The sequence below is a fragment of the Bos taurus genome, chromosome 22 (assembly GCF_002263795.3).
Source record: "Bos taurus isolate L1 Dominette 01449 registration number 42190680 breed Hereford chromosome 22, ARS-UCD2.0, whole genome shotgun sequence".
NCBI classification, from domain to species: Eukaryota; Metazoa; Chordata; class Mammalia; order Artiodactyla; family Bovidae; genus Bos; species Bos taurus.
The window spans coordinates 14439281-14462239 of NC_037349.1; the positions used below are offsets into that span (position 1 = coordinate 14439281).

At 46.3% G+C, this 22959-nt stretch overlaps 1 protein-coding gene across 9 annotated transcripts in view; it reads left to right on the forward strand.

Annotated features, from left to right (window-relative positions):
• Positions 1-22959, forward strand: part of TRAK1 (trafficking kinesin protein 1) — a 155352-nt gene that overhangs the window by 37902 nt on the left and 94491 nt on the right. For 4 of the 9 annotated variants that reach the window (XM_024982815.2, XM_024982814.2, XM_024982820.2 and 1 more), the window contains exon 2: positions 16512-16808. Coding sequence is in view for 5 of the 9 variants with exons in the window: in XM_024982808.2 (XP_024838576.1) it covers positions 20362-20452 (91 nt within the window). In the remaining 4 variants the exon portion in view is untranslated. 9 annotated transcript variants of the gene reach the window in all.

The following is a 22959-nucleotide window of genomic DNA, read 5'->3' on the forward strand; positions in this document are numbered from 1 at the left end:
TACCTTTAGCATTAAAAAAAAATGTGTGTATATGTGTATGTATATATATATATACATACATACCTGTCTCAGAGACTGTTTTTTGTCTAAGCTTTCGGAAGCTACAAAACCAGCTTAAATACAGTAAGATTTTACTGCTGTGCCACTGAAAAAACTTCTGTTTGAGTCATCACACTTTTGAGGCTTGCTTATTTTGTTTTTTGTTTTTTTTTCACTGACCACGTATGCTCCTTGTTTGTGAAAAACCATTTGTGTGCATATTGTCTGTATGCCTCAAAACGAGAGTTTGCTATTGAGAAAGGGCAGAACAGGGCCAGGTCTCTAACAAAGACTGTTCAGTCTTCTGTGAAATATAATTTTCATCAGTGAAGGTTCCATTTCATTGGAGAATAGTGGTGGATGGTCATTCTGTCCTGCTAGCTAGGTTTCCCTGGGACCCACCCCCTCCAAAGGAATTGTTCTCCAGGCCCCAAGGGCTAGAACTAAGGCATGGTTGTCTTACTGAGGGAGGGGGCTCTGCACTTTCTTGTGTATCCCTGCCTACAAACACCTCGGAAAGATAAATGGCATTATCTTTACATTTTAGATGTAGAATGTAACCTCAGAAAGTTGAAGAAACTCAACTGAGGTCACATGGGTAGTGAGTAGTGAAGTCAGAATTCCAGGCCTGATTTTCCAATTTCAAATCCAACACTCATTCTCTTAGACCAGGGCTCAAATCACGTTCTGTAGGCCAACTCCATCCCTCTGATCTGCTGTTGTAAATAAAATTTTATTGGAACACAGCCAAACCCATTTGTTTGCGTATTATCTCTGGCTTCTTTTGGAGAAGGAAATGGCAACCCACTCCAGTATTCTTGCCTTGAGAATCCCAGGGACAAAGGACTCTGGTGGGCTGCCATCGATGGGGTCGCATAGACTCAGACACGACTGAAGCGACTTAGCAGCAGTAGCAGCTGGCTTCTTTCCTGCTGCTGTGGCAGAGTTGAGTAGTTGTGCAGAGATAGTACTGCTTTCAAAACCTGAGATACTCACTTCCTTTCCTTTTACAAAAAAAAGTTTGTCAACCCTTGTCCTTGACCATGAGCTGAAGAAGCATTCAGATTCTCTGTGCTATCAGACTTTTCTTCTAGGAGAGCAAGAGCTTCTGTGGCGATGTGAGTTCTTGCTCTTTGGAAAGAGTGTGAGCCATGTGGTGAACACAGAAGGCAGACAGGAGCCACACAGCTGTGCCTTATTGTCTAAGGGGAAGGTTGATGTCTTGCCCTGAGCTGGGCTACAGATTGTTCTCTGGTGGAGAAGTAGAGTCTGTATCTTTTCCCTTTGAATCTGGGGTGGCCTTGAGACTTACTGTTACCAATAGATTGTAGCAGAAGTGACACAGAGTAACTCTCAAGACCAAGTTTAAAGAGATCTGCGAATTCTGCCTCATACTTTGAACACTCCCGCCTCCACTGGAGGACTCGCCCAGTGATGCAAACAACACGTTTCCACCTGAGAGAGGTCCCAGTCTTGCAGGCATCCCTGCCACATTACTGGACATGTGAGGGAACTCATTGAAAATGCTCTGACCCTATTATTACCTGATCAACTTCATGAGGGACCCCAAGTGAGACCAGCAGAAGGACCGTCCAATTGAGCCTCTGCCACACCCACAGAAATGTGAGAGTCACTGTTTTTTTTATTTTTAGCACCTACGTTTGGCACTGGTTTGCTGTTTCATGATAGATAACTGAAATACCCCAGACCGAGGTGAGATAGGACCTGGGGGACATGTCATAGAACCCTTCTGGACTGGGTAGTGGTACATCAGAAAAAAATGAGTTCTCTCACAGTCAGACCCAAGTCAGTGCAGGAAGACTTTTAGTTGTAACACTGAACTTGGTGAATTACCCAAATGTAATTCCTAAGAACTCTTAGGATGTTGTCAACTGGAATCTGGGAAGCTACCATGTGATTCTAGATTAATAAGGGCAGGATGTATCTTGCTTTATTATGGACTCATCATGCAAAAGCAAAAAATAAACAGTTTAAGAAGCTTTCAGAATGTTTCCTAAAATACTGAAATTAAAATATTTGTGCTAGACTGTTTAGAAATGAAAACGCTGTTCTGAAAATGATCTATGAATTGATTTTACCTTAGAATATTAATGGGTACATTTTCAGTGGGTTAAATAGCCACATTTTTTTCAGTAGTTCTTTTGGGTAAAGGCTGCTTATTTTACTGCTGTTTGATTCTAATCAGAGGTCACAGAACTATGGAAGTTCTGGAGTAGATTTTAAAACATGTGCCTTTCTGCAGATCTCAGTTGGTGGTGCTGGTTTATACTGAGAATTCCTGGCCTCCGGGCCATGAAGGGCTCATATCAGAGCCCATGGTTTCCTTTAACTCATGAGTATCTCAGGGTGAACTTTGCAGCTGAGACAACGTCTGCCATGCTGGATTATTTGCCTCCTGGATGAAGGCCAAGCTCTTTTTAGCATGAGGTATGAGACCAGGGCCACCTTAGCGTACAATTACATAGATTACAGTGTGAGTAGTAGCCGTGTGGAGCTGTATGCTCAAGTACCCTGTGTCTGCCCCCTCCTCTCCAGCTTTACCCTCTGAATCTTAAGTTCCACCCATGTTGAACTTTTTTAGGGTTTTCTTGTGGCTTCTGCCAAAAATTCCTTCCCTTCCCTTACAACTAAACTAACAACCCTCAAATCTTGTTCTAAACAACACCAATATATTTACACATTGTACCCCCAAATAATTTAAAAATTGACTGTACTCATTCTACTACATGAATATTTCTTGGAAGGACTGATGCTGAAGCTCCAATACAGTGGCCACCTGATGCGAAGAGCAGAATCATTGGAAAAGACCCTGATGCTGGGAAAGACTGAAGGCAGGAGAAAGGGGAGATAGAGGATGAGATGGTTGAATGGCATCATTGGTTCAGTGGACATGAGGCTGAGCAAATTGTGGGAGATAGTGAAGGACAGGGAAGCCTGGTGTGCTACAGTCCATGGGGTTGGAGAGTAGGAACACAACCTAGCGAACTGAACAACAGTAACACTACCATCAACACATCTACTAAATAAAATTCAAAATTTACTATTTGCAGTTCTTTTTTTACTCATAAAGGATGTATCTCATCAAGCCAGTATGGAGGATTGTGTGCAAGAGTGTCACTGACACTTCTTTTTTCTGATTTTTTTTTATTAATGCTTTCTTTTCTTCTGTGTGCTAAGGTTGCTACTGTTTGCTCTATGGTTATGTTCACCTCTTTCTGTTTGCATGCAATATTAGAGCCTTCATCTTCATTGACTTAATTAAAATTTTAGCTTATGTAAAACATTAGCATGCTCCAAAGTCCAAAGTATAGGAAAAGCTATACCCAAAGGTGGCTCATTACATTCTTAATTCTTTCACCGTATTCCTACCCTCTCCCAAAGGGAATCCATTTCCAGTTGTTAGTTTATGCTGTGTTTCTTTTTGTAAAAATAAATGGTTACTTATATGTGAATATTTTGTTTCCCTTTTTCCTTATAGAGAAAAGTAATAATGTTTTCATGTTTTTCTTTTTCACTTAACAGTATATTCCAGAGACTGTTCTAGAATGTGTTTATGGAGCTCTTCCTGCCATATTTTTTCTGGGCTTCCCTGGTGGCTCAGAGGGTAAAGCATCTGCCTGCAATGCAGGAGACTTGGGTTTGATCCCTAGGTCAGGAAGATCCCCTGGAGAAGGAAATGGCAACCTACTCCAGTACTCTTGCCTGGAAAATCCCATGGACGGAGGAGCCTGGTAGACTACAGTCCATGGGATTGCAAAGAGTTGGACACAACTGAGCGACTTTACTTTCACTTTCCCGCTATATTTTTTCTTTACTGCTGCATGGTATTCCATTGTTTGGTTGAACGAACTCCTATACAGAAACACTGAGATTGCTTCCAGTATTTTACTCTTACAATTAATTTGTGTCATAATGAATAACTTTGTGTGATTTTTAAAATGTTTGCCTATGTTTTACCTATACCTTGCTCCATGTACTTCTGAGTATTATACTTTGCTGTCTTACTTGGCATTTTATCTTCCATTGCATCTTCTAAAAGTGGGAGGAAGATCTAAACATTTCTCCAGAGAAGATATACAAATGGCCAACAAACACATGAGAAGGTGCTCAACATTGCTCATTAGAGAAATACAGATCAAAACCACAATGAGGTATCACCTCGCACTGGTCAGAATGGCCATCCTCAAAAAATATACAAACAATAAGTGCTGGAGAGAGTGTGGAGAAAAGGGATTTTCTTGCCCGGTTGATGGGAAGGTAAATTGACAGAGCCACTATAGAGATAGTATGGAGATTCTTTAGAAAACTAGGAATAAAATTACCTGACCCAGCAATCCCACTACTGTGCATATACCCAGAGAAAACCATAATTGAAAACGACACATGCCCCATTGTTCCATAGCAGCACTGTTTTGTGCTATATTTATCTGGCTTAGATGTCAGTGTTATATTTGCTTAATAAGATTGATTTTTTTTATTTCCTATACTCTGAAACAATTTAACTGTAATTAGAATTATCTAGTCTTTGAAGGTCTAATACAATTCTCCTGTAAAATTCAGACTGTAAATTGAACAGTAAAATTAGTTGGAGAAAAGTCTCATTATGTGAAGCTTAAGGATTTCTTTAAAAAGTCTTGTATGTTGGGTTATATGTCATAATTGTAAGTATAAACAATAAGCTAATTGCAACTTTATCTAAAACCTATCCGTATTCCAGAGATAACTGGAATTTTGCAAAATGATGTATAAAAGAGGGAAGTCATTCTGTCTTAGTGGAAGCAAAGATTCCAGGACACTGCCCCTCTTTTTTTCTATAGAACATGCTAATGGAGGCCAGGTAGATAACACAAAGGAATGAGACCAACTGGGTACCATGTACTAGGGAGCGGTACATGGTACTTTCTAGCTCCTAACCAACTGTTCCTTCTCAGTAAAATCTCAGGAACGTGAGCCTGAAGTTGCCAGCTCTCCAGATTTATCAAGAGGAGCTGAGAAATCCAGATTGTTTTTTGGTGTTAACACTTAATGATTTTTAAGACTTGGCAATTAGTTCACAAATTGAAAGCACAATGTAGGCAAAACATAACACAGTTGTAAAAGTGTGGCCCCATCAGTTCTCCTGAGGTCATGCAGGTGGTGTCGTTTTGACGTTGAGCATCAAACATCTTAGCTGGGTCTGCTGTTCAGCTTTCACTTGTGAAGAAGCTGTGAGGTGTGTTAGACCTGCCGCAGCTGTCGAGAGATGCTGCGTGCTCTGTGTTGGAAAGATGATGGGGGGAGAGAGAGAACCGGACTTGATAAATAAAGTTGCATGTGGATATGGGTCCCTCTGAGCAAGGTCGTGAGCAGGCAGAAGTGGTGCCTCTGTGCGGCCTCCTGCATTTGGCACCCTTGGAAGGTGGTGTCTGGTGGGGACTAGTGAGGCGCCAGCCCTCTTCTGCTTAGGGATGACTCAGTCCTCCCTGCTCCTGCCCTCCCACCCCCCTCCCACCTCCTGCCCCATCCCCCGCCCCCCACCATCCCATTCCTAGCGGGCGTGTTTCCTCTTTTCACTTCCTGTCTTGCTGCTGCATTTATACATTGTGCTTATCATGGTCCCTCACCCTAGGGACCTCCTGCCATCCCACGAAGCTCTGTGACTGAAGGCGCAACTGTCAAATTCACTCAGTGACTGCTTGTCTGTTTTGACCAGTTTCTTAGTAACAGCCTTGTTAATTTCAGTCAGAAAGACTAATTGAGTGCCTTTTTCTGGGAGGGGAGAGTGTGTTTCCTGATTCAGCCCCTTGGTGGCTCTGATCTCTGACCTCATTGCTTCCTGGGATGTTCTTATATAGAGACTTTTGGCTTCTGCTCTCAATACCATGCATTCCTAATTATTTTTTGCTACTTCATGAGTAATAGCAAGGTCTGCTTGGGTTACTTACTGAAAGTGGATATTAAAAATTGAGCTAAGATGATGAAAATTGAGCTAAGATGCCCCATTCCTCTCTTGCAATTTCCACATGCCTGCATCAGTGCTATGTGGAAAATTTGTTCTTTGCCATCAAGCTGGTTTGAGTCTAGAATCTGACTTTGAGTGTGGACCAAGTGGGGCCCAATTGCCTCTTGGGGATTATTTAGAATTAATAAAATCAGGAATGGGACACCTTTTGACTACACATGTGCCTGAAGTATGAATTGTTAGCCAAATGAACTTTTATGTGGTACAGTTTATCTAGAGGATTAGGAATTTAAGGGCTTTATTTATTGATTACAGTTAAGCACATTTTATTGCAAAGAACAATATTTGCAGCTAAGTAGCCGTGTCCAAGCTGAGATGTTTCTTCTTACTTGATCCTACAGTGAAGTCAGCGTAAGCGACAACTTCTGTTTCCATAGCTGCGGAATCTGTTTTCAAAAACACAAGGCTATGATTTCACTGTAGGTCAGCGCACATGGAGAAGCCGATATGGAAATGGAAAGAATCTTTCTTCGAGACACAATTTAAAACAAAAACTTCCTGTCCTCCTTTGATGTCTAGATGCAATTTCCCCCTTGAAGTTTTACGAGTTAATTTCAGAGGTTGACCATGCGATGATCCTGGTTGATGGTATTTCTGTCACTCAAGAAGCCCCTCAAACATTTCCTTCTCATTTCCTGATATAATGGCTGACTCAGTGGAAAGCCATTATACTTTTTGGTCATCAGCATTGTGAGTAGCCTGTCGTGTAGTTGTGGCTAAGACAGAACAGTTGGGTTGGTTATGTTCAGTAGGTTTGAGCGTAAAGGCCACATCATTTAATTAAGTCTACACCCCAGCTTTTACTGTTTCCCAGGTACTGGGGACACAACAGTGAAAAATTAGAAATAAGTCTCTCTTTTACTCATTTCTTCCCAAACCATACAAGGCATGGAATACAAATTGTGTGTCCTTGGACTTTTTATAAAGCCTGATTGTGGAAAATGCCTGTTGACATAGAGTCCCCATTTCCTCAACAGGTTCACCCCTACTTTCAGAGGGTTTCTGAGCAGAGCTATTATTTATTGAGCATTTACTAAGGGCTACCTGGGTTCAATCCCTGGGTTGAGAAGATTCCCTGGACAAGGGAACAGCTACCCACTCCAGTATTCTGGCCTGGAGAATTCCATGGACTGTATAGTTCATGGGGTTGCAAAGAGTTGGACATGACTGAGCAACTTTCACTTTCACTAGAGGGAATTTTGACTATAGGGTATTAGCTCCTTTCATCCCCATGAGAGCCTTGCACTGTTAGGAATTAATATTACTTCCCATTTTGTAGATGAGAAAACTGAGGCTTAACTGACTTTAACTTGTCCAACATCCCATGGTGACTCATGGCAGCTGTGTCTTTCTGTCCCCGGAGGGGTTGAGCTTATAGTGGGTGTGTTTTAGGAAATGCAGTTGCGCCTGTGTGGCTGGGGTGAGGAAATGTGCTCATAGCCAGGCTGTTTAAATGTGTGGGCTGGTCAGATGATGCCACAATCAGTGCTGAAGCATGGAGAGGTCGGGGCTGGACTGTCGTGCTGGAGGACAGCCAAGGACCTAATAAGGAGGGATGACAAGATTGTTTGGGTGTAGTTCTGTGGATGGGGAAAGGATGCTTGCAGAGATAAAATTCTACTGGACATACACTTCAATTATATTTTATGCATCTTGTTTTTATTAAAACAGAGACACTATATTCTATACACTGTTTTGTGATCTGCCTTTTCCCCCATTCATTCTATCCCGAGTATCTCTTCTTGGTTTGCCTGGGTTTCTCTGCAGTATCATTAGAAATGGGACATGTGCAGGCCTGTTATATGGTTGGACCATGCTTTATTTTATTGAAATCTGTATTATTAGACAACTTTGTTTTCTGGTTCCTCATTGTGACTTAGTGCCGAAGGGGGAAAGGTCAGTCTCTGCACACAGTTATGGTTTTTCCTTAGGAAATTATTGCAGAAGTGGAACTGCTCTTTTTTGTAAATTAATTTATTTATTTTAATTGGAGGCTAATTACTTTATAATATTGTAGTGGTTTTTGCTATACATTCACATGAATCAGCCATGGGTGTACAAAGAATTAATCTCAAAAATATACAAGCAGCTCCTGCAGCTCAATTCCAGAAAAATAAACGACCCAATCAAAAAATGGACCAAAGAACTAAACAGACATTTATCCAAAAAAGACATACAGATGGCTAACAAACACATGAAAAGATGTTCAACATCACTCATTATCAGAGAAATGCAAATCAAAACCACAATGAGGTACCATCTCATGCCAGTGAGAATGGCTGCTATCAAAAAATCTACAAACAATAAATGCTGGAGAAGGTGCGGAGAAAAGGGAATCCTCTTACACTGTTGGTGGGAATGCAAACTAATAGAGCCACTATGGAGAACAGTGTGGAGATTCCTTAAAAAACTGGAAATAGAACTGATATACAACCCAGCAGTCCCACTGCTGGGCATACACACTGAGGAAACCAGAATTGAAAGAGACACGTGTACCCCAATGTTCATCCCAGCACTGTTTATAACAGCCAGGACGTGGAAGCAGCCTAGATGTCCATCAGCAGACAAATGGATAAGAAAGCTGTGGTACATATACACAATGGAGTATTACTCAGCCATTAAAAAGAATGCATTTGGAACTGCTTTTGATGCATGCTCCTGAGCATGAACCACCTCATAACCTGCATGATCAGCAGCACAGATTATAAGTAGGGGGAAAAAGTGTGCAGTGGGATAGATGGCAAAAGAGTGTCTCATACTTGTTTTCATTTTTGTTTCTCTGATTACTTGTGATTTTTCTCCTGAAAACTACTATTTGAATTTTCTCTCATAATGATTCCCTACATGAGCATTTTTATTGGGGAAGTTAACATTTTTTCAGTATAAAATAATCCTCATACTTTCTTTGAAAGCATTTGTCTTGTTATTGACATTCTCTTATAATCTTAAATTTTTATTTTTCACGTAGGATTGCTTTTTTATATCCCACCTGGTTTTTTGAAAAATTTCAGATCTATATAAGTGGTAAGAGAAGGATGTGCTGAATGTGCTGTTGCTTCAGTCGTGTCTGACTCTTTGTGACCCTGTGGACTATGGCCCACTAGGCTCCTCTGTCCAAGTATTTTCCAGTCAAGAAAACTGGAATGGATTGCCATGCCCTCCTCTAAGGGATCTTCCTGACCCAGGGATTGAACCCATCTCCTGCATTGGCAGGTGGGTTGTGTGTTTTTTTTTTTTTTTTACCACTAGCGCCACCATGGAAGCCCAAGAAAAGGATACCATGAACTAAATTGATGTTTGTATTTATTGGTATGTTTGCCATGTGCTAAGGCATTAAACACCCTTGGGTTCAACACCAGCCCCACCTCTAGGTTCTTGGGACTGTGGGGAGAAACCTCCAGCCCCAGTTTCCCTGCCAACAACTGGAGGAGGGGCATGATGCCGGCCTGCAGGTCTTGTGAGTTTTAGGTCAGCATTCCCTGGGGTAGTGCACCCAGGCCTGGCCGGGCTCACAGCCACAGTCACTGCAATAAATGGGAACCGTTCGTGCTCTTTTCCTTGTTGGAGTCATTATGAGTTTTTAAACTCCAGACTCCACCTGGGGAGTGAGTGCAGTGAGAGACAGGACCCAGGGAGGGGTCATGTACAGAGACCTGTTCTCTTCCCTCTTCCTCTCCCACCCTCGCCCCACATTCCTAGGCCTCTTTCTCACTCTGGTTATTGTATTAACTTTATCCCCAAGCGTGACAGCACCACAGCTGCTGTTCTAGCTGTACATGGTTTATTACTGACTCTGGCCTCATGCACTTGCCTTGCCCGTGGAGCCCAACTCTCTCTCTCCCCATTTCTTGCTCCCCAGATGTCCCTCACCCCTTCGAAGTGGCGGCGTACACAATGTTGACTGCAGGGCTTCCTTGTTTGGGACATGTAGGTTTTCTCAGGGGATGTTTTCTTTCTTCATAGCAACATCTTTCTATTCTGGAATCACAGAGATTTCCAGCAAGCCACCCTACAGGGGCTTGGGATGAAGTTCCCGTTCTTGCCACCCTGTCTGACTTTGACCAGCCTCTAGTCAAAGGCTGGACTCCTCCCTGGACTTGGAGATATGGAGAGGACTCCTCTGCAGATCTGAATTTTCTGACAGGGGTTTAGAATTGGGGCAGGGAGCATACGGGTGGGGATGCTCCACCAAGAACCATCTCCAGCCTACCTGCCACCCATCAGGCTGGCCTTACATTCCCTGGCTGGCAGAATGAAATGTCCAGAGAGCACTGTATCCCCCCAGTTTGGCTTGGAAGCACAGAGCAGCCCTGTAGGCATATTGGGGAGCCTGTCTGCAGGGGAGCATGTGGTTCCTATGCTAACTTGGGAGACAGTGCTCCCTTAACATCTTGCTCAGCTTTTAGGGTCTCGTAGGTAACTTATATCTGTGCTGGACGTGGGCCAGCTGGTCTCCCTGAACTTACTTTGTGCTGGAAGACACATGAAGGTTCCGTTGGGGACGAAAGAGGAGAGGCTCCACAGCACAGCCTCCCTACTTGGTCTCCTTTCCCCAGAGAGGGAGCTATTTATGGTGCGTTATAAATCTGCTGCCGCCAGCCGGATAGACCGGGACTGTTACATAAGACTGTTAGAGCGTGCTGCCTTTTTATTCTCCTTTTTTCAGGAGATGTGGCAGGGCTTGCAGAAGGCAGCGTAGCTGGGCACTTCTGTTCTGTGGGTTGCAGCAGAATTATTTTTGGAAACCAGGGAATTTGGTCACATGACAGTTTTCATTCAGTGAGACCTGATGGATGAAATAGATTTCTCCTTACTTCTTAGGGATCTGTAGGGGACAGTGGCTTTGTTGGTGGATTTGTTTCTGTCCTTAGCACAGTTTAGAAAGAGAAGGTTGAGTTATGGGACTAAGCTTGGTCAGAGTCATTGCCTTGAGTGACGGAAGTTTTCTTTGAGTGATTCTTGATTTAAAAAAAATAGTGGGGTGGGTGGGGTGGGGTGAGATTCACCTTCAGAGCTGGAGAACAGTATAGCCTTAAGAATGAAATTTATTTCACATGTGTATGTGGGTGCCTAGGCATGAGAACGTGTGGAAGAGAGAGAGAGAGCAAGGGAGGAAAGACACAGGGGCGTCCCACACATACTAGGTGCATATATAGGAGCCGCTCACGTGATGGGTGCACCTATCCCGTGCACGGGTCAGGGGCGTGTGACGGGCGCACATCTCTGCTGCATGGGTCAGCAACACGTGGCGGGGACACGTGACAAGGGCACGTGACGGCAGCTGCACATGTGTCGGGCACGCCTGTTGGGTTCGTGCGTGAGGTGCAAGTGCTGTATGCATGTGACGGCACAGGCATTGGTGACATGTGATGGGTACAAGTGTGTAGCCCCCATTCCATGCTCAAGCTCTTCCTTCAGTCATTCTAGTCTTAGTCTCCAGCTGTCCCGGCCTCTCCTTTTCTAGGGACCCTCAAGGGTCTCATAGGACTTCACAGAAGGCCACGATAGCCCTCCTGGAGACCATAGGGCATCTCCTTTCCTGTGCCTTTGGTTCCCAACATGGCTCCGACTTTCTGGCTGTGAAAGTGAAGTCACTCAGTCGTGTCTGACTCTTTGCGATCCCATGGACTGTAGCCTACCAGGCTCCTCCGTCCATGGGATTTTCCAGGCAAGAGTACTGGAGTGGGTTGCCATTGCCTTCTCCGTATTTAGACCTTAAATTATACCAATTTCAACCCCAAGGATTGAACCCAGGTCTCCTGCATTGCAGACAGACTTTTTACCCTCTGAGCCACCAGGGAAGCCATAGTTGCTGATATTAGCTGTTCCAAGTCTTCTTACTCGTTCTGTGGGTAGTCACATATGCCCTCTCCCAAACTGCTCCTTCCTTGTGCAGCGTCATGGTGTAGCAGTAGTTGAAATTTTTGAGTAAATAAGAAATGCTTCTAGTCCTGCTTCTTGCCAGTTTTATGAAGAAAACTTTGAGCAAGTTGCTTAACTTTTCCCTACCCCCATTCCCCACCCCTACCTCACAAAATGAGGAGATCTACCAAGCTATGCTGTAGATTTATTTTAGAGGACAAAGGGCATTATGCCCATGTGAAAGCCCTCAGTGAGCAGTATCCTCCTGTAGGGCCAGTGGCTGCTTTTGGCTAGTTCTGCACTATTGCTGCAAAACTGCAGCTCATCTCCTCCCTCTCCAGCTGTTCAACTCTTACATCATGTTTTCCACTCTTTAGCCCCTTGTCCCGTTATTTAAGGAGCTGGCCAGAAAGGTCAGATGAGGTGGTAGAAGAGGAGCAAACCAGTACGGTCGCCCATCAGCTGTGAGCCAGCCCGGCATGACCCTGGAGGCCAGACCCCATCTCTGGGCTATCTGAGGCATGCGTATTTCTTGTAAGGAATTGAGTGGTCTCAATGGGGTTTTGAGTCCCTTTGCCTCTGTTATGGCAAGAGCCTTGTTTTTAAAGACAGTGGACAGATGCAAGAGAACGATCATTGGTCAAGATCCCATGAAACATCTGATTCTCCGTTGGACATAGAACAACTTTAAACACATAAGCACGATATATCCACACCTCTAATAGTGCAGCATCTTTGGAGCCATTTAAATCTAGGTTCATACATGTGGACTCTAAAATGTGACGCAAACATCTGCAAAACGGACTCAGAGACATAGAGAACAGACTTATGGTTGCCGAAGGGGAAGGTGTTGGGGGAGGAATGGAGTGGGACATTGGGGTTAACAGATGTAAGCATTTATATATAGAATGGGTAAACAACAGGGTCCTACTGTGTAGCACAGGGAACTATATTCAATATCCTGTAATAAACCATAATGGAGAAGAATATGAAAAAGAATGTATATATGTATACTGAATCACTTTGCTGTATATCAGAAATTAATATAACATTGTAAATCAACTAAACTTCAATGAAAAAATATGATAAAGGGAAAAAAAAATCTAGGTTCAAATCCTGGGTAAGTTATTTAATCTCTCTGAGCCTGTTTTCTCTCCTGTAAAAAGCAGATACTGATATTACTTTATAGGCTGTGAACCTTGAACAAGGTCCTGTATATAAAAGACCAAGCCCAGTGCAGCTCATTTTGCAAGGAATGCTGGGGCTCTCTGCACTTTGAAAAAGCACATGTTCATCTTACCACGTTTGAAGCAGGCAGCAGTTTGCTCAGAGAAGTAGTTGAAGATGGCAACAAAGCACATTGCCCTGGCCAGAGAGAGGGAAGCCCTGGTGCCAGTCATGCCATAGTCAAGATATTAATAGGTTGTAAGCAAGTCATCCTGAAGCAGGTGTCAAGGTTCTGGAGTGTTCACCCTGATTTCAAATGACTCTTTTCCTTTAGGACCATCCACAGCCTGCAAGTTCCCTGGCCTAATGTTATTATTCCTAAGATAAAAATAAGTATTGAAAAAATGCCTCCGCTGTGCATTCAGGTGCTTAAATGCTTATGATCCTTAGGGCAGGTCTCCTAACTTTTAATTCAGTTTCAGGCCTGCTGTCCTAGGCCCGGCAGACTATCTGCTTTTGTTGTGTCTGCTTCTTCCAGCAACTTGACAACTGGTTGGTGGTACCCACGTTTTATAGATGAGTCTATCTGGGACCTGACCCCTGAAGTCTGTAGGGAATGGTAGGGTACCACACCCAGTCCTGTGTGGTACCCATCGTTGGATCTAAATCTTCCTCTAGGACCAAAAGGGTCTGAGTGGCTGTGGGCTGACTGGTTTGCCTTCTCACTAGGCTTGGAGAAATGTGGGGGCTTCTAAAGCACGCTGTTTCTTTTAGAACCAAAGGCCCTTGAGGGAGGCAGAATCTCAAGTTGTTCTATCAAGATTCCTATCCCCTGGTTAATCAGTCAAGCAGTGATCTAGGTACTGCTATGAGCGGACTTTGCAGATGGAAATAAAGTTATTAATCACATAACTTTAAGATAGGGAGATTGTCCTGGATTATGTAAGTGTAATCACATGAGCCTTTGAAAACAGAAAAGAACAGGAGAGGAGGTTAGAAAGATGCAGCAGAAGCAGATAGAGCATGTGGACTCAACACGCCTTTGCTGGCTCTGAGACGTAGGGGTCACGTGCAGGGACTGGAGAGAGGCCTTTTGGAGCCGATGGAAAGCATGAGAAGGAACACAGGCAGCCCCGAGCAACAAAGACCAGCCCCAGGCTGACAGCCAACGTGGAAATATGATCGTCAGTCCTGCAGCCACAAGTAGCTGATTTTTGCCAACAATCTGAATAAGCCTGGATATGAGTTCTTCCCTGTAGCTCCAGGAAGGAGCTCAGCCTTGCTGATGCCTTGACTGGAGCCCGCCTGGCAAGGCTCCTATTGGACTGCTATAACCTATAGCAGTCTTAACTTGATGAATGACTATTTCAGAACACTAAATTTGTGGCAGTTTGTCATAGTAGAAGTAGAGGGCTATATGGTCCTGGTAAACAATTTGTCCCTTGATGAAAACTTTTGCTGTTCTGCGACCTGTTGGTTCAGAATTGCTGAACTGTGATGGTAAGTTAGTCCCTGGATATATTGGCTGCCTCTGCCCCCCCACAGAACATAAACCTTGAAAGCTCAGGAACCTGGCTGATCCTGGAGGGGTTCCCCCATCCTCCAGCATGGGTTTCTCCTTGTCACCTGTTGGGCCTCCAGCCCCAAAGTTCTGTTCTGGTTTCCTTCTGACAGCCTGGAGGAAGTTTATCCTTGAGGAACTTCTTCCTTTATCTCTTGGGAAATGGGTGATTCATGTTCACAGAGGGCAGCTCTGTCTGCACAGTGTCACTTGACTCTCCTGCCAGAGGTCACCTCCACGTGGGTGGCAGAAGGTTCATGCTAATATCACTGGGGATTGGGGCAAGGGCTGACGAGGACACAGACACCCTCCTGCAGCTCCGCCTACCTGCATTTGGGGTTCCTGGCGTGGCTCAGCTGCAAGGCCACTGGTTTTCTGATGCTCATTCAGTCCCTTCTTTGTTCATGATGGTGCAGCTGAGATCTGGAGGAGCAACACTATCCCCCCAGTGTCACACAGCTCTGGGGGGTTTTAGCTCAAGTTCTGAGCTGCAAAAAAAATCCCATGCTGGAGAAGAAGGAAACTGTAGGAAGATGCATACATGTTTTCTGTTGGCAGCAAACTGGATTAGGCTTGAGCAACTCCAGTCTTCTCTGACAGCCTGGGGGCTGGAATCGTGGACCACGAGTGGAGGAGAAGAGTGAGGCAGGCACCTGGGCCACGGGCCCCAGCGAGAGGCAGGATAACCCCCTCAGCTCAAATGCAAAACCGCTGGCCTGCTTGTGTTCTTTTTCCCTGCTTCCTTTCCTGGCCCCTCTTTTGCTGACAATTTGACCCGGTTGCAGGATTTCTCACTCCTCTGCTAAGAAAAATCTCTGCTTCCCGCAGGCTCCCCAAGTAGAACCGAGTAAGACAGAGGCGCTTTCATCTCTCAGGGCTGTCCACCCTCACTTTGCTTAAGCCTCGTTTGTTTCCTCTGCCTGAAAGAAGCCTTTTGCTTGGTGTGCCAGGGTTGGCTGGAGCCAGAGAGCATCCAGGGCTGCGACCATTTTGTTCCTGAACCCCGTGTGAAGTCTTGGAAATGTCTGCATACACTAGAGTGAGGGGCAGTGGCCAGGTGCCTAGGATCATTTTCCCACGGAGTTCCTATCCCTTTTCTTAGTTCACACCTGGCTCCGTGACCTTTGGAAACTTCTGAAGCTCTCTGAGGACCCCTGTCCTTCAGCTGTAAAAATGAGACTGGTAAGAGGTGGACTAAGAGTCAGATGCTCACTGGGTGACTGAGCGAACACAGAGAGATGGATCTGTGTCTTGTACAGAATGCTCACACCCAGCTCTTCCCACACTCCGTGTGGCTGCCAAGTGGCCTGGGTATGGTCATTTCAGGGTTGTTGTTGTGTAGCTGCGAAGTCGTGTTCAACTCTTTGTGACTCCATGGATTGTAGCCCACCAGGCCCCTCTCTCCATGGGATTTCCCAGGCAAGAATACTGGAGTGGGTTGCCATTTCCTTCTCCAGGGGATCTTCCTGACCCAGGGATCAAACCCACATCTCCTGCACTGCCAGGCATTTCTTTACTGCTGAGCCACCTGGGGAGCCCCATATCAGGGTAGGCGCCCTCATCTTAGCTGTGGTCCAGTCTGTCCATTTGCTTAGAGCTGCTTTCAGACAGGTTTCAGTTAGTAAATGAAGCCACATGCCCTGTATCTCAGTCTGTACTGGTCCCTAAGTGGTTGAGTAGAACTTCACTTGTAATTCTTTATCGGAACTGAAGAATTCAATTGGAAATACCTTGGCTCGAAGGAAACAGAATTTGCAATGTGATCACTTATCAGCTCAGGGCTCTTATTTTCTGAAGATTTTGTTCATTTTTTTCAGAGATTCTAAGTCACCGTGCTCCTCTCTCTGGCTTGTCCCTTAGGTTCCCCGTGAGGAGCTGCTGCCAGTGTGCCCGACCTCCTGGGGGCTGTCTGCCCGACTGCCCCAGACTCCAGCAGCGGGGCCACCGATGGCAGTGGGCACCTCCCCGTGAAACCTGCCAAGCTGGACGCCACAGCTCTGCACGACGACGCTTTGGCCAACTCTGTGCCCCCTTCGGAGGCGTGCAACCATGCAGTCCTAGCCTGCGGCCTGGGCATCCCCGAGGAGCACTATGTGAGCGAGGCCGTGGAAGATGCGCCCAGCTGCAGAGGGTACCGAGATGCCTGCACCATCACCGGTAAGGGGCCTCTCCCTGCCGGGGATGGGGGAGTCAGTGAGGACTGGGGAATGGTGGGGCTGCAGGAGGGGGTCTGGGGAGGGACCTGGAGGTTGAGGAGAGACCACCAAAGGGCAAGGAGTCGCAGCTTTGGGATTGTGAGACCTACCGTCCAGAGCTGAACTGTCTGAGATGAACACACTGTGTAATAGAATTGTCCTGAAGGTTAGAGATGGGAGCACTGAGTCTTGAGCCGTGCGCCCAGCCCGTAGCGATGCTCAGGGTAGTTTGGTCCCTCGCCCCTCTCCCTGAGGCTCTGTTTCTTCTGACATAAAACAGGTGTAATGAAAATAACACGCCATGGTGCTGTGGGCTGCAGCAGCGGGGAACTCCCCGCAGGGCCCTGTGCACACTGTCAAGTTCAAGTTCTCATAGACACCTGTGTCAGTCACACCTTCCCAGTGTCCTGGGAACAGGGGGATCCACGCCCCACCCACCCAGTGCACTGGCAGCACCTGCTCTTCAGGCACATTGTAACGGAGCTCTGGCTTGTTTCTCTCCTTGAGGGATCCTCGGGACAAGTGTTTGGAGCCGGCACTGGAGGGGCTGCGAGTGGGAACGGTGAGGGCTGGTGTGCGCAACAGCAGCAAGGAGCCTCGTAATGCATCTAGTTGCGTTTTTATCGAAGTTTCTGCCCAACTCTCACCTTGTCTGCGCCGTTTGGTTTCACACTCTTGTTGGAAATAATGTTCGTTGACAGTTTCAGATATGCAGATTTGGCTTCCAGTTGGTTTTCACCGTTTTCTCACCAGTTAAGCATTGAGGACCCCACCCCACCCCACGTCAAAAGCTTCCTGGCTAAAAGGGGCATGGAGATGCCGCCGAACCCCTGGGTGCCGAGCCCTTCCTCCACTTGTGAGCTGAATCTTCCTGCTACTTGCCTGGCCCCCAAAGGACACGCATCCAGCACCTGTCCTGTCTCTTTCACACCATCCGTTTCTCCTTGCTCCTGTGTCTCTCCTATTAGCACAAAAACGGGTGACCACATTCTCCTTCTTAAAAGGAATCCTTCTTTGCTCTTTTCCCCACAGCCAGCATCCCTGTCTCTGCTCTTTGGTTTGCTGACTCTGGTTTTTCTCCTGTTTTCTCATGTGTCCACTATGCACAGGCTTGGGCCCCACTGTACCCCTAGTACTGATGGCCTCATGCAGTTCGGCAGTCCATCCTCAGCCTTCTCGGCAGGAGTTGACACTGCCGGCCACCCCCTTCTCCTAAAAATGTGGTCCTCCCTTGGCTTTGGGTCCTGACCTGGCTGGCTGCTCCTCTCCAGGAACTGGGAAGCCCCGGGGCTCAGCTCTTCTCTCTCCTGGGTCTGTGACTCCCTAAGTGATCTCTCCCAGGCTCCAGGAGTTGGAACCTGCCTCTGCGCTGACTGCTACCAGCGCCTGCCCTCATGCTGGACTTTCCCTGAAGGCCAGATGTGAGGGTCTGACTCCACAGCACGGCATTTGTACGTGGATGCCTATGACTACCCTGGCCTTTAGTGAGCTCCTGGTTTCCTCCTCTACCTGCTTTCTTTGCAGTCTTTCTAAATGGTCCTTTTGCCCTTTCAGCTGCTCAGGCCAGAAGCCTTGGAGGCACTCGTGACCTCTGTATCTCTTTCCTATCCTGGTTCACTAGGAAGTCTAGTGACTCACGGTTCACACTGTGTCCAGAGTTTGACTGGTTCTCGCCAGCCCCAACAGTAACTGGTCGAAGCCACCTTCATCTCACGCTCAGATTGTTGCAGTGGCCTCCTGACTGGGCCTCCTGCTTCCTTGCTTGCCTCTGTGCAGTCCAGTCTCTGCCTATCCAAAGGAGTGACTCAATAAATACAAAGTTGGATGGCTTAACTCTTCTGCTCCACACCTCCCCTGGGCTCCCTTCTGTCCATGGCTTAAGTGACAGGGTTTCCTGTGCCCGTTTGACCCCTCTCCTCTTCAGCTCACTCCATTCCAGATACACTGGCCTCCTCACTAATTTTTGGACAGACCCAGAACATCATCCCATCTCAGGGCCTTTGTTCTTGCTGCCGCCCAGCTCCTGGGTGGCCTTAACCGCAGGTGGCCTCCTGATTCCTACTGTACTTTCTCCAAATGGCAGTCCTTGGAGGCCTTTAGTGAGTCCCCTGAAGACAGAGTGGTCTACCCCTTTCCCCATCTCCCTTACCTGCTTTAGCTTCCTCCCCAGATTTAGCCATGCACTACCATGGTTGCATTTTGTTGACCAAACTTGCAGTTAAATAGAAGCTACTGCTATTTAAGAGCACCTGGATGTGGCCGTTACTCAGTAACTATTTGCTGAGTGAATGAAATGTGTTCTTTAATTATTACTGCATTCCCATGAAGTGGGGAATGTTGTCCCTTTTTTTGCAAGTAAAAGGACTAAATCAGGAAAGGCTCAGCATCCTGCCTAAGATACCTGAGCTCTAAGGGGTGGGGCTTGATGTAGATCCTGACCCCAAGATACATGTTCCCTGCCCCACCTCCGCCAGGAATACAGTCCAGGTGGGGAGACAGATAAGCGAGTAGAAATAGGCTATGCAGCATGGTTAGACCAATGATAAGCACTGGCACACGGAAGAACACCACGGAGGGTGCCTGGCTGAGCCTTGAAGAGGAGAGGATGGGGGAGACCAGGAGGGCTTCTCAGAGGAGGCAGTGTCCCAGCTGCATTTTCATTTGTCTGAACACATAAGCTCACCACTGGGATTCTAGTGGCATTTTGCCAGTGAAATCCAGGAAGCGTTTCACTTGTTAAAGTAGTTTCACTTTGAACGTGACGAACGAGCGCAGGGTAATGGCAGAATGGCAGTGCTGAACGTCAAGCCCTATGGGGCGTGGTAGCTGGCGGTTCTTTGCTGGAACATCCGTAGCAGGCGCCATGGGACAGCTGAGAAACAGCTCAGTGCTGTCACGTTTGGCAGCGGCTTGGTAAACAAGAGTGTAAACACAGCCATTGTTATGTGCTTAAGGCGGCCAGACAGTGCAGAACACGCTCAGGTTAAAGCTTTATATGTTGGTCTTCGGGAGGAAGACACAAACCAGAAAACCCTCTTGAGTATCCCGAAGAACATGTATGTGGACTCCAAGGGCTTTGCCCAAGCGCCGTCCTGGGAGACCGCTTGGCATCCAGCCTCAGATAAATCCATGCCACCCCCGGTTCCCAGGGAGCTCTGAGATGAACAACAGGCTTTTTGTTCCTCTCTCATTTTTAGGCAAAGCCAAATTGCCCAGCACAAAGCCCCGCTCCCCCTCTCCCTCCTCCTCCCCAGGGATATCACATTTTGGGGTGCGTCATTTTTTGGTTTGGGGTGGTTTAACGAGATGAGCCGATAGGGTGCCCAGGCTGCCTGGAGTTACGTAACCCACTGTGCTTCCAGGGCAGTGCACAGTCTTAGGATTTGCCCCGACAAGCAAACTCAGAGAAATGCTGAGTAGGTACAGAAGGTGGCTGGTCCGAGGTGCTGCCCAGGCTGGGTGCTAATGGGGGATCGCTCTTCGCTCTGAACTACCGCTGGAGTCTCTTTCTGCACATGGCCCTGGTGTTTCAGTTCGGGCAGCCCGTGAGGGCCCAGCCTCTGCCAGGACTCTGCCCAGGCAGGCTCATTCGGACAAGCTCATGTGGTGAGTGTGTTTGCCCGGCGTGTCCACTGTGCTTTTCTTTGTGAAGATTGTGGCCAGAGAGGCGAAAGGCTGCAGGAGAAGTTGTTTCTCTCCTGTTCTGTTCAGCTTGGCAGGTTGTCCTTGGACCTGGGATGGGAAACTGCAGTATTGAATTGTTGACATGCAGAGTGGAGGGACCTTGGAAGCCGCTCACACCCCTCTTAGTCCCTCATCCAGGCTCAGGAGAGGTGGGTGACCCCCGCGGGGCCGTGAGCAGCGTGTCTGAGTTGGGACCAGGCTTCAGGACTCCCACCACCTTGCCCTCCGAAATCTCTGAAGCGGCTGAGCAAGGTCTCCAAGGTCCTCTCTGACCTCTCCTCCTCTGTGACTTTACTGATCCTGTGTCTTATCCTGGTTTCTTAAAGCCTCATTTGATGTCTGGGTCAGCAAGGGATTTTTCAGAAGGTGAGGAACACAGTCAGACAGCGTCTCCCCCCATCCTTTCCTCTTTTTCTACCCTGTTTTTTTTTTCCCCTCTATTAAATGTGCTTGGTCCTGTCCCTCCCGTCCACACCCCGGTGATGGTGCGCTTGCTAATCGGTTCTGCTCTGGCTTGTCTCATGTTGTGGGGCTAACGTTTCTGCTCACTTCCTCTAAGCTAATCAGAGTCCGACGGTTGGTGCATCTAGTTTCTGTCCTGTTGTCTACATGCTGTTACTCATGGTCTGTCTGGGACCACACACCAGTGAGTTTCTCGGAAGCGCGAGCTCTTCTTGTTCCATTCAGTTATAGGTTTCAAGACATGTGAGAACTCTGGATGGGAGATTATAGAGATGCTGTGGTGTGTGTGTATTTAAAATATCTTCAGGCTTGGTCAGTAATCCTGTTCAACTAGCATCTACCTGAGGCCAGCTTTTTGATGGTGTCCACAGGTGAGATCTGGTCTCCCCTTCCAGAGCTCTGGAGGTGGGCAGAGGCGGAAGTGACTCGCTGTGAGCCAGCCAGGATTGCTCCCACTGTGCTCATGGGAACTGTCCTTGTCATTGCAGGGCCACCATTTCAGATTTGGTCCTCTTCTGTCACCAATTTAAGCCATCAGACTTGGTGACGTATCCTCTGAAAACATGCTCAAATAAAATATTATGGACATCTTTTATGATTAAATGTGAAGTCTTGCTTATCAATTCCTGTCTAGTATAAAATTTTTATTGTGTTTTCCATTGAAAATGTATAATGTTAATGGTGTTTACTTGGCTAAATGAAACAGAAAAAAATGGACGATGAAACACCCCTTCTTTTACAGAGTGGGAAAATGTGAATTAGAGTCTAGGGAACCGCACATCTTTTTCTGAATTCGTAACTTAGAAATGATCTTTGCTTCTCTCAGTTGAATGGCCCCGGTTTAGCAGTTGGTTTTTTTTTGCAAGTGCAGTGCAGGAGGAGGGCCCTGTTATGCTGGTTTTAGGGCTAACACTTAATCTTCAGCAAAACACAAAAACACTCACTTTTGTCTTTTAAACATGCTGACCTTGCTTCTCCTCCATTCCTCATCCTTAGGTGAGTGGGTAGAATATTTATTAGACAGGGTTTTGACATGTACTGTAAAATTTAGTTAAAATTATTAGTAAGAGTCCTGATATATGATTGACAGGCTATAGTTACAGATGCCTGATATATTCTTATCTTCATAATTCATTTTTGTTCTGAATTTGAGACAAGTTTTAATGTATCTGATGTATTGGTGTTAGTCTTTGCCCGTTTCAAACTGTTTTAGGAAGCTGGCAAATGATAAATTAAAATAAAAAAATAAAGGGACCTCCCTGGCATTCCAGTGGTTAAGACTCTGCACTTCCAATGCAAGGCCCACGGGTTTGATCCCTAGTTGTGGTGTAATGAAGATCCCACATGCTACATGGCGTGGCCAAATTTAAAAATAAAATAAAAAATAAAGACTAGTGTTATTAAAGATTTGATCAGGGGTGCTTTGCAAGGGCTTCAGTACACTGAGTCCCCAGCCACAAAAAGCATTCCTAAGGGTGTTCCTTTAGGTACCAGGTTTTCATAATGGATTTACTTTGATTTGTTTTGCAAGTATCAGAGCAGTTGTCGCTTCACACACGCTGTGTTCAAGCTGCCCCTTAGGGGGACTGGAAGGGCCAGACGTGCGCCTTTGTCCTCAGCGTCCTTTTGTGCCCCTCTGCTGAGGTTTGCTGTAGGGACTTGAAAGGGATTCAGCAAGAGAGAGTGCTGGGTGTGGCTTGCAGGTGGGTTTGAATGTTCTCCCAGCCACACAGTTCACTGGTGATTCTGGGACTCATGGCTCCAAGAACCTTGACTTTCTTCTCTGACCTCTGATCTTGATCTCAGACAAACTTGAGCAAATCAAGCAGAAACTGTCATGAACAGGAACTTTATAGCTGTAATTGGACTTGGAACAAATCAAATTTCATAGATCTGTGTTAGGGGTTTTCTGAGAAACAGAACCAACAGGATATTTTTATTATATTATATATGTTTATATATCATAT